We start from the raw sequence: 11,071 nt of genomic DNA on the forward strand, positions 1-11,071 counted from the left end.
CAATGTAATGACGTCTCTTGTGGTAGGCTAATTTAATGTAATAGTCTGAGCCCTTGTTTTATTTTAGAATCACCTTGGAGCTTTAAAAATCTTTGCACAGGCCTCCTCTAAGATTGTGATTATATTTATCTGAGGGCACCCAGTAATGTTCATTTTTAAAAGCATCATAAATATTTGCTATTCAATGTGTAGCCCATGGACCACAGCATAACAGTCACCAGGTGCTAATTAAAAATGTAAAACTGGCCCCCTGAACCAGAATCAGTGTTGTAGCAGAACTCCTGGGTGATTTGCATGAGCATTTAATTTTAGAAGTACTGTGCTAGGTGATTCTCATGTGCAGTCTAGTCTGAGAACTACTGACGATGGGTGAAGATGGTCATTGCATAATCAGTAGTAGCATCTGCAAGTGCTGTCTCTGGGTGGTGACTCCTCATCATACCCTCAACACCAGGGATGGATCCCGCTCATTTACTGGGAAGCAAAATTCTGAGAAAACAGCTGTATGATTTCCCCTAGATGTTTCTTCCCACTGTAATGCCAGTACATAAAATCCATGTGTAAAAGCTGTTAAATGTGGTTGGATCAAACAGCACCAGCAGGGTGAAAGTCTTAGCAGGTGGACTCTCCGTTATGTCTTTGATGAAGGAGCTTCCCACATCTCTTGGTGGTTCTCCTCTGCTTTCTTTGTCAGCTTTGAGACACACAGAGGTGTATTAGTCAGGGTTCTCCAGAGAAACAGAACCAATAGGAGATTGTATCTATATCTATTGTTATATATCTATAAACACAGTTGTATATCTCTATTACCTGTATCAGATGTATCAGTGATAAGAGTAGTGTTATCTGAGGTGCTCCAACATTTTCCATGGGTACAGTATTACATTCATAAATCTGTAACAAAGTGACAAATTCAGTGCTAAATGGTGAAGCTAGTGAGTTCTTGTTTTGAGAGCATTTAGTAGGAGTAGATATTCTAACAGGAGTTTTCTGTCTTTAGTTTTCATTATTACTGTTATTTTAGAGAGCGGGGGGAGTGGGAGAGAGGGGCAATGGGAGAGAGAGAGAGAGAGAGAGAATGAGAAAGAGAGAATCTGAAGCAGGCTCCACACTCAGCATGGAGCCCAAAGTGGAGCTCTATCCCACGACCCTGGGATCACGACCTGAATTAAAATCAAGAGTCAAACACTGAACCAACTGAACCACCAGGTGCCCCAGGAGTCTGCTGTCTTTAAAGTTGAAGGAATGCATGTCTCAGCCTGAAGCACAGCCAATGAATATTTATGAAACACTGACTACATCCAGGCACCGTGCCGGGTGCTGGCACTTCTGCAGTCATGAAGGCAGACATGACCTTTCCTGCATGAAGTTTACAGTCCACTGGGGAGGACAGCTATACACAATCCCCTGGGCATTTAGTGCTTTGGGGACAAGCACAGGATGCTGTGGAAACATAGCAGCAGGTTCTCACTTGGTCTGGAGGGCACAGGAGAGGTATAGCGAGTAAGTGACATGTAATATGCCTGAAGGATAAGTAGGGAAAACCAGGTGAAGAGGGAGCAGGGGGAGGAAGATGCTAGGCAGGGGGGACAGCAAGTGCAAAAGTCTGGAGGCAAGAAATTGTGACTTTCAAGTGCAGCATTTTTGGAGAGGTGAGTGTGAGTGCCACAGTGGGGCCAGGTGAAGCTGGTGGAAGTAGGCCAGGGTCAGGTCATGAAGCACCTTTCGTGCCTTTGAAAGGAATTTTGCCTTTATCTTAAGAGCAATGAGAATCTATGAAGACTTTAGGGAGAATGATGATCAGATTTTCATCTTATAATGCCACAGTGCAAACAAAGGATATTAAAGGAGATTATTCAAGCATGGATGCAGGGAGATGAGTGAAGAGGCTGTTCCAATATTGCAGACATGATGTTAGCCCAGCCAGGGTAGTGATGGTGGAGATAAGGAGTGGATGAATGAGAAAGAGATTTACATGGCAGCATCTTAAGGATGTGTTGACAGATTGGATACTGATAATGAGAGAAAGGAGGGAATGAAAGAGAACTCAGGTGTACGACTGGTATACCTGGATTCCTTTTTAGTGAGCTATGGGGACCTACAGGGGGAGGGAATTGGGACTGGGAGATGGCCAGGGTAACATCATGTTTCTTTTGGGATCTGCTGAGCTTTAAATGCATGTGATAAGTCTCAGGGAAGATAATCATTAAGTAACTAGGTTACAAAGTCACCTACACCTGAGGATTAAATGGTTATCAAATCCATTAGAGTAGATGAGTTTTTCTTGGTGGTATATGTAGCATTGTAAGAGAATAGTGTTTAGGAGAAAGCCCTGGAACATCAACATGAAGAGATTGACAAAACAGAAATCAATCAGAGTTACGGAGGATGCCTGGTCAGGTAGATATGAGGAAAACAAATATATGTGTCTCAGAAGGTAATGGATAAGATTGTTTTATAAAAGTTGAGATATTGTTACATGTTAAAGAGAAGTGAAGAAAAGTCATTTCCAATCATAGACATTCTGACTGTAGAGATTTGGAGTATAGGAATGGTAATTATTGTGATGAGAGTGATGTAAAGTATCTTTGCAGAGCACCCAGCAGGCCATGTATCATAGAAATATGTTCATTTTTAAATTCAGGTTTTAATGGACACTATAATTTCTTCCTAAAATGCTGAAGACAGAGCATGACAGGAAAGAATCAAACTGTTGTCTTAGAATTCCTCCTCCTGGGCCTGCCCATCAAGTCAGAGCTGCGAGACCAGTTCTATGCCCTGTTCCTGCTCATGTATGTTACCACCATCCTGGGGAACCTGCTCATCATCGTCCTCATTCGCCTGGACTCCCGCCTCCACACGCCCATGTATTTGTTTCTCAGCAACTTGTCCTTCTCTGACCTCTGCTTCTCCTCTGTCATAATGCCCAATCTGCTGCAGAACATGCAGAGCCAGGTCCCGTCCATCCCCTATGCTGGCTGCCTGACCCAGATGTACTTCTTCCTATTTTTTGGAGACCTGGAGAGCTTCCTCCTGGTGGCCATGGCCTATGACCGCTATATGGCCATCTGTTTCCCCCTGCACTACACCACCGTCATGAGCCCCAAGCTCTGTCTCTCCTTGGTGGTGCTGTCCTGGGTGCTGACTGCTGCCCATGCCATGTTGCACACCCTGCTCATGGCCAAGCTGTCCTTCTGTGCCGACAACATAATCCCCCACTTTTTCTGTGACATGTCTGCTCTGCTGAAGCTGGCATGCTCTGACACTCGAGTCAATGAGTTGGTGACATTTATCATGGGAGGGCTCATTCTCATCATCCCATTCCTACTCATTGTCATGTCTTATGCACAGATTGTTTCCTCCATCCTCAGGGTCCCTTCTGCCAGGGGCATCCGGAAGGCCTTCTCCACCTGTGGCTCCCACCTCTCTGTGCTGTCTCTTTTCTATGGGACAGTTATCGGCCTCTACTTGTGCCCTTCAGCTAATAATTCTGCTGTTAAGGAGACTGTGATGGCCGTGATGTACACTGTGGTCACCCCTATGCTGAATCCCTTCATCTACAGCCTGAGGAACAGAGACATGAAGGGAGCCCTGGGAAGAGTCTTTTGTGGAAAGAAAATTCCCTTCTCTGTATGATGGTAACATTTGGTATTTTTACATATTTCTATCTAGTAGATATAATAATATTGGAATATTATCCCAGATTTTTTTCCCTTACCATGGAAACTTTCTGCTAAAATCACATACTAAATTCAATATGTAAAAGAGATGAAGTGGAGGTGTATAGTTGAAGGAGGGAAGAGAGGTCTTGGTGACCTGCTGGCTAAGCCTTCTCTTTGTGTTTCCTCAGTGATCCTGAAAAAGTGTACTTTAAAAACTCCTGTTTTAAATGATCTTCATGCCTTATAGTCTTTAACTAATTTATCATAGGAGACTATGTTTTTTTTAAGCCTGAACTCTGCTTTGATTATGGTATAATTTAAAAATAATTCTCTATATTCTTAGGTCAAGACTAAATAAGCTCCACCATATCCACCTCCCAGCTTCCCTCTAAACATCTCCTACTTACCTCTCTCTGCACAAGATTCACATCACTTTATCTCTCAACCTTTTCCCCCTCTTACTTATTTTCATGTCTACTCTGTTTTCTGACCTGGCCTGACCTGAAATGGAGTTTTCTAGCCCTTTGCTACAGGAGTGTATTTTGTCTTTACCTGGGAATAACTAATACCCAGGGGACCTAAAACTGATTTCCCCAGGAATGGCGAAAGAAGCTGGAAGCTAGTAGACAAATTTAGAGTTTAAGGATACCTCTTTTCTGTTTGATATTTTGGACCTTATAAAAGAACTTTATATCTGTATGTTTACACTACCATCACCCTCATGACAATTCCAAGGATTGGGGTAGATATTATTACTGTTTCACAGACTGAAAAATATAGCATTCAATTACTTGCCAAGTCACACAGTATGTCAACTGTTGAATCTATGGAAGATCCCAGACTAAGTAATTCTATAATTTCTTCTCATATTCTTTCACTTTAGAAAGAAGGGGAGCAGCCATTAAAAACAAGACAAAACAAACCTCTCTTAGCTTCATTTATGGTATGGACTAGTTTTCCAACCTTGGTCCATATGTATCCTCAGCTGTCCCCTTAAGTTATGGCATCCAAACCCACCACTTTGATCCTCAGGTATGTTCTGGTGACTTCCACATCTCTATCTGAAGCCAAGACTCTTCTCAAGAGTTCCAGACCATTATTCTCATCTATCCATTGGATGTCTCTACTTGAGGGTTTATGAACACTTCAAGCTCAACATGCACATTATTAAACTCTTTATGTTCCCTCAGGTCTGCTCTTTGTCCTTTATTCTACATCTTGATTTCTGATGTCACCTTCTACCCAGTTACCTTAACAGCCACCTATGTATATGTATATATGTTCATAAAAGTCAATTATAGTTTATATAATCTTGCATTATACATTTTCATTTAATATTTCATTTCTTGAAATATTTTATTATATTTATGAGGTAGCTAGCTAAGGTAACACTAGTTGCTATACTGGATAAATTCTGAAATCTCATTGCCATCATACAACAAATATATAGTGGCAAGAAAAAGATTAAATTAATGCACTTCCATCCGTAACAAAAATTCCATTAAAAAAGACAATGAAAAATAGATCCTGTTCTCAATAGCAATGGGAATTATGTGCAAGAACATAAGAAGAAAACTTTAAAACTTTACTGAAAGATATAAAAGAATACCACAATAAGTGGACATTTACAGTGACCCAGGATGCCTCATTTTAAACAGCTTTTGAGGAGTAAATTTTCTATACTAAAATCAATCCATTTAAAATTGTGCATTTTGATGAGTTTTGAAATGTCAATATTTTAACAATATCAGTTCTCCTCATATACATTCAATACAATCTAAATCAAATTCTCAAAGGAATTACTTCAGTGGAAACTGACAAGTTTATATTGATGTGTGTTTGACATATTTAACCACATAAAAATAAGAAACTTATCTAGGAGAAAAGATAACACAAACAAACTTGAAAGAGACGTGACAGTTACATGTCTAACAGACACAATATTAAAATTCAGAATATACAAAGAACACCTACAAGTAATATAAGAATAAAATAAACCGAATACCTCAAATAACCAAAGCAATCTTGAAAAAGGAAAATAAAACTGGAGGCATCACAATTCTAGATTTCGAGTTATATTACAAAGCTGTAGTTATCAAAACAGTATAGTATTAGCACAAAAATAGATAGTCAAGTCAATGGAATAGAACAGAAAACCTATAAATAAACCCACAATTATATAGTCAATTAATCTTCAATAAAAGAGGAAATAATATACAGTGGGAAAAATACATACAGTCTTTTCCCACAAATGGTATTGGGAAAACTGGATGGCAACATGCAAAAGAATGAAACTGGACCACTTTCATACATCATGCCCAAAAATAAATTCAACATCAATTAAAGACCTAAATGTGAGACCTGAATCCATAAAAATCCTAGAAGAGAGCGTGGGCAGTAATTTCTCTGACATCTGCCATAGCAACGTTTTTCTGCAGTATGCCTCCTGAGGCTAGGATAATAAAATAAAAAATAAACTATTGGGACTACTTTAAAATAAAACGCTTCTGCACAGCGAAGGAAACAATCAACAAAACTAAATGGGGGAAGATATTTGCAAGTGACATACCTGATAGAGGGTTAGTATCCAAAATATATAAAGAATTGATACAACTCAACACCCAAGAAACAGATGATCCAAAAAATCCCCAAAACACAAAAATGCAAATAATCCAGTTAAAAAATGGGCAGAAGACGTGAACAGACATTTCTCCAAAGAAGACGTACAGGTGGCTAACAGACACATGCAAAGATGCTCAACATCACTCATCATGAGGGAAATGCAAATTGAAACTACAATGAGATATCACCTCACACCTGTAAGAATGGCTAAAATCAGAAACACAAGAAACAAGAGTTGGTGAGGGTGTGGAGAAAGAGGCACATTTGTGCACTGTTTTGTGTTTTTTTTTTAAATTTTTTAATGTTTATTTATTTTTGACAGACAGAGAGAGCATGACCTGGGGAGGGAAGAGAGAGAGGGAGACACAGAATCTGAAGCAGGCCCCAGGCTCTGAGCTGTCAACACAGAGCCTGACATGGGGCTCAAACCCACAAACTGTGAGATCATGACCTGAGCCGAAAGTCGGACACTTAACTGACTGAGCCACCCAGTGCCCCCACATTTGTGCACTGTTAAGTGGGAATGCAAACTGGTACAGCCACTCTGGAAAACAAAATCAGTGTTCCTCAAAAAGATAAAAATAGAAGTATTCTATGATCCAGTAATTGCAGTACTGGGTATTTCCCCCCAAAATACAAAACACTAATTCAAAGGGATACACATGTACCTTTGTTTAAAGCAGCATTATTTACAACAGCCAAGATATGGAGGCAACCCAAGTGTCCATTGATAGATGAATGGTTAAAGAAGATGTGGTGTATAAACACAATGGAATATTATTCAGTCTCTTAACTATAGAGAATAAACTGATGGTGAACAGAGGGATGGGGGAAATAGGTGATGGGGATTAAGGAGTGTACTTGTCATGATGTGCACTGGGTGATGTATGAAATTGTTGAATCATTATATTATATACCTGAAACTAATATGACACTGTATGTTAACTCTACCTACTGGAATTAAAAGAAAAACTTAATAAATAAAAAATATTAACAGAAAATTCATAAAGAACAAACAGTATGAGTATGAAAATATTCAATTATATTGAAAATTATAAAGGATAATACAGTGACCAACTCTGTGCCAACATTATGCATTTTCAAATATTTGTCAAGTTTGTTTCAGATCTTGATTTTTCTTTAAAAAGCAAACAAACAAACATACAGGGGAGCCTGGGTGGCTCGGTTGGTTGAGTGGCTGACTCTTGGTTTCAGCTCAGGTCATGATCTCACAGTTCATGAGCCCTTGGTTGGGCTCTGCGCTGATGGCCTGGAGACTGCTTGGAATTCTCTTTCGTCCTCTCTCTCTCTGCCCCTCCCCTGCTGTGTGTGCTTTCTCTCTCTCAAAAATAAATGAATAAACATTGAAAAACACACATATATAGTTAGTCTACCATATATACTTGTTCCAAGTCTCAACCTCATCTTGTGTCCTAAAGCATGGTAAAAACACATGTTGTGTTATAATTTTACTAAATAACTGCTGATTCATAATAAAAAGAATAAACATAATTGATAAATTTATAAATGACTGAATTTCTATTTTATTTTTTTAAATTTCTATTTTTATAACAAGATGCAGGGATAGAGATTTTAAAGATGAAATCCTATGTCATTACACCTGTGACATTCAAAACAAAAGCTCCAGGCTTAATTTCAAATTAGTTTGTTTTTCTTATACTCCATCCATTGCTCAAATTTGTTCATATTTCATTTGTTCATATTTACATCCAATATCAAACTCTCTCTTCCTCACTCCCTCCCCCCTCTCCCTCTCCTTTTTCTTTTCTGTTGGAAAACAAGAAGCCGGGGGCACCGTAAGAATGTCCTGAAGGAAAAGGACAGAACAGCAAGGAACTGAAAGCAGTTTCATTCCCAGGTGGAAAGCCGCAGGGACTGCTCATCCCCTCCAGGAGGACATCACATGGGCACCAAGCCAGGGATAAGAATGTTTTGTCTGGTGCCAGACATACTCCTGACCCAGTATGGAATACACTGCAGGTGCATGACCTGTCCAGATGCCAAATACCATGTTGTATGTGCTCACTGTTATCAGACAAATTGCAAAAATATGCTTGAGCCAGGGGACCGGTGCTTCGGTTCCTGGGGAGTCTTAGCCCCCTGCTTTGTAATTCTCTCGTCACTGCACCTTTAGGCCCTGTCTCTCTTCCCTTTTCCTTTCCTTCCTTCTTTTTAAAATGACTGATCTGTGTTGAATCACTATGTTGTGCACCTGAAGCTACTATAACACTGTATGTTAACTAACTGGAATTAAAATAAAAACTTAAAAAATAAATAAAATGACTGATATATTTGAGATAATTTTCAGACATCAAAGCACATAGCCACTATATTCTGCATTCAGGATCTCCTAGAAACAAGAACATTTTCATACATAGTTACATTATCACACTTAAGAAATTTAACATTAATATACATATATTTAATACAATCTACATACAAATTTCCCAATGAAAAAGACTTGGTTTTTATTAGAGATTTGTTAACATACAATTCACATACTATACCATTCACCCATTTAAAATATACAATTAACTATTTTTTATGTATTCACAGAATTGTGCAACCATCATCATAATTAATTTTAGAATGTTTTCATCACCCGCCCCCCCAAATCCCGTTAACAATCACTACCCATTTTTCCCTAGAAATCACCAATCCATTTATGTCTCTATAGATTTGCCTAGTCTTGATATTTCATATAAATAGAATCATATAATATGTGGCTTTTGTGATTGGCTTCTTTTAATTGGCATAATGTTTTCAAGGTTTATCCATATTGTGTATGTATCAGTACTTTATTGCTGAATACTATTCCATTGTATGGATATATCACATTCTCTTTATCCAGTCATCAGATGATGGCAGTTTCCACATTGGGTCTATTGTGAATAGTGCTGCTATGAACATTCATATACAAGTATTTTTTTTTTATAACTTCTGTTTATTTGTTTGTTTTTGGTAAACACGAGGGGTGGAATTGCTGGATCATATGGCAGTTGTACGCTTAACTTTTTTGAGGAATCACCAGACTGTACCACTCGCCTTCCTCCTTCCCAATGACCCCCATCGTCTACCCTCCTCCCAGAGCATGCACTATACCTCAGCCACACTGAACTTCCTTTATTTTTAAAAAGCTCCAGGCTCTCTCACTTGAGTTTTTCCATATACTATTTCCTCTCTAGATACTTTTATTTTCTTTTTCTGGAAAACTCCTCAGATTCGCTTGAATTTCCTTAAAATACAAAACAAAACAAAATAAAACATGTCTCCTCTGACCTAACAGATAAAGGTGTCCTTGATATGCGCTCTTATCACATCTTTTATTGCCCCTGTGAGGACATTTGTAATGCTTGGTAGGAGCTTGTTTAGTTGCATGTCTGCCGGCTAGACTATAAGCACTTTGAGGGGAGGCAAAGAGAAATACGTGGCTCAGAGCGTTGCACATGGTAGTTACCCAGTAAATATCTTTAGAAGGAATGCATTAATGATGTAATAGATTAAGTATTTCCTGGGTGGGTCAACACAATGCTTGCTATCATGGAGTTTAAAGCCCACCTGAGAAGATGCCACAGTATTTGACTCTGATAACTATTGTAGAAGGCCAGATCCTGCAAAAGATAGAGAAGGGAGATATTAGTGTGGGCTTTAATGGTTGGGGAAAACTTTCCTGAGAAGATCAGACTTAGAGTGAACCCAGAGTTCTGTCTCAGGGTTTAGAAAAATGCAGACGCAAGGGTGGGGGCAAGCACTGGGTTTGATACTAATAAGTTTCTTTGGGACCCAGGGATCCCAGGAGTCAGGCCATTATAGAAGAAAGTCAGGAGACAATGGCAGAGACTCCAGCCTAACATGTATGATGGAGAAGTAACAAACAGGAAGCAGGTTCTGGAGCCACACTCAGAGAAGCTGGGTAAGCTGGGAGGGAGTTCAGAAGAGGTAGTTACTTTAAAATCCCGTGCAACAGATGTTAAGATTCCATAATTCTGTAGTGCAGTTCTTGCAGGATGATTTAGAAGTCGTCAGCTTCATTGTTTTCCTCTCTCAACAGTGATTCCCGTCTCCAAATGTAACTGGGAATCACCAGAGCTGTTGTTAATGGGAAAAAATAAATCGTATGTTTGTGGAGTCCTTTATCCTTTGCAAGTGCCAGTCATTCCAAACCCACAGTTATGTAAGGTGTGTAAGATTCACTGATGATGGAGTGTAAGGTTGCAAAAGTTCAGCAGTTTGCCAAGGTTACTAGCCTGTAATGATGGAGTCTGACTTCTGTTGGTTCCTAAATATCTTGCTTGGGACTGAGGTAAACAGGGTATAAGAGACCATTTGGGGAACGCCTCTCCATGAAGCTGGCTTTCCTCACTCTCCACAGAGTTATCCTAATATTAATATCTTTAGCTAGGGATAGATTCAACTCATAACTTGAGAGGAAATCCTCACTATTGGGTTCCAAATATTTGTCCCTTCTGGGCCAGTAGCTTCTTCTATCCCACAGTGCTCCTTTACCTTTTCTCTACCTGTACCAACATGCTGGGCTCATGGGTGAAAGGGAGATGAGGGCAGGGGTACTTGGGAAAACACTGCATCCTCATCACAGAACTTGATGATGACAGTGGTCTTACTAATACCACACTTCGTCTCAACTTACCTTGGCATGATAAATTAGGTACTGCTGTGTTTCTATTAAGCTGATTAGGGAATTCAGACTAAGGGAAATTAAGCTTCTTGGCCAAGGTCACAAAGCAGGTATGGGGGTAGTAAGGTGA

At 39.4% G+C, this 11,071-nt stretch overlaps 1 protein-coding gene and 1 long non-coding RNA gene across 3 annotated transcripts; one reads left to right on the plus strand and one right to left on the minus strand.

Annotated features, from left to right (window-relative positions):
• Nucleotides 1–520: 520 nt before the first annotated feature.
• On the minus strand, nt 521–10,388 carry LOC122233555. The gene is made up of 4 exons (XR_006211159.1): nt 10,253–10,388; nt 9,864–9,916; nt 811–894; nt 521–694 (listed from the first exon to the last, which is right to left on the minus strand). It is a non-coding gene; the product is annotated as an uncharacterized LOC122233555 (long non-coding RNA).
• Nucleotides 2,670–4,842, plus strand: LOC107179047 (olfactory receptor-like protein DTMT). Of its 2 annotated transcripts, XR_006211154.1 has the most exons (3): nt 2,670–3,638; nt 4,546–4,605; nt 4,695–4,842. XR_006211154.1 is itself a non-coding variant. In XM_042966510.1 (2 exons), exon 1 carries the CDS (start codon nt 2,692–2,694, stop codon nt 3,634–3,636), a length of 945 nt encoding a protein of 314 aa, XP_042822444.1. In that variant the 5' UTR covers nt 2,670–2,691; the 3' UTR covers nt 3,637–3,638; nt 4,546–4,842. The 2 variants fall into 2 exon arrangements, 1 of the variants encoding a protein (XP_042822444.1); XM_042966510.1 differs by having other exon boundaries at nt 4,546–4,842.
• Nucleotides 10,389–11,071: the final 683 nt, after the last annotated feature.

This window comes from Panthera tigris, chromosome E1 (assembly GCF_018350195.1).
Source record: "Panthera tigris isolate Pti1 chromosome E1, P.tigris_Pti1_mat1.1, whole genome shotgun sequence".
Classification (NCBI taxonomy): Eukaryota; Metazoa; Chordata; class Mammalia; order Carnivora; family Felidae; genus Panthera; species Panthera tigris.

Bases quoted from the DNA above. Each gene is read 5' to 3' on its own strand.
- LOC107179047 (XM_042966510.1), top strand. From the start codon at position 2,692: ATGACAGGAAAGAATCAAACTGTTGTCTTAGAATTCCTCCTCCTGGGC.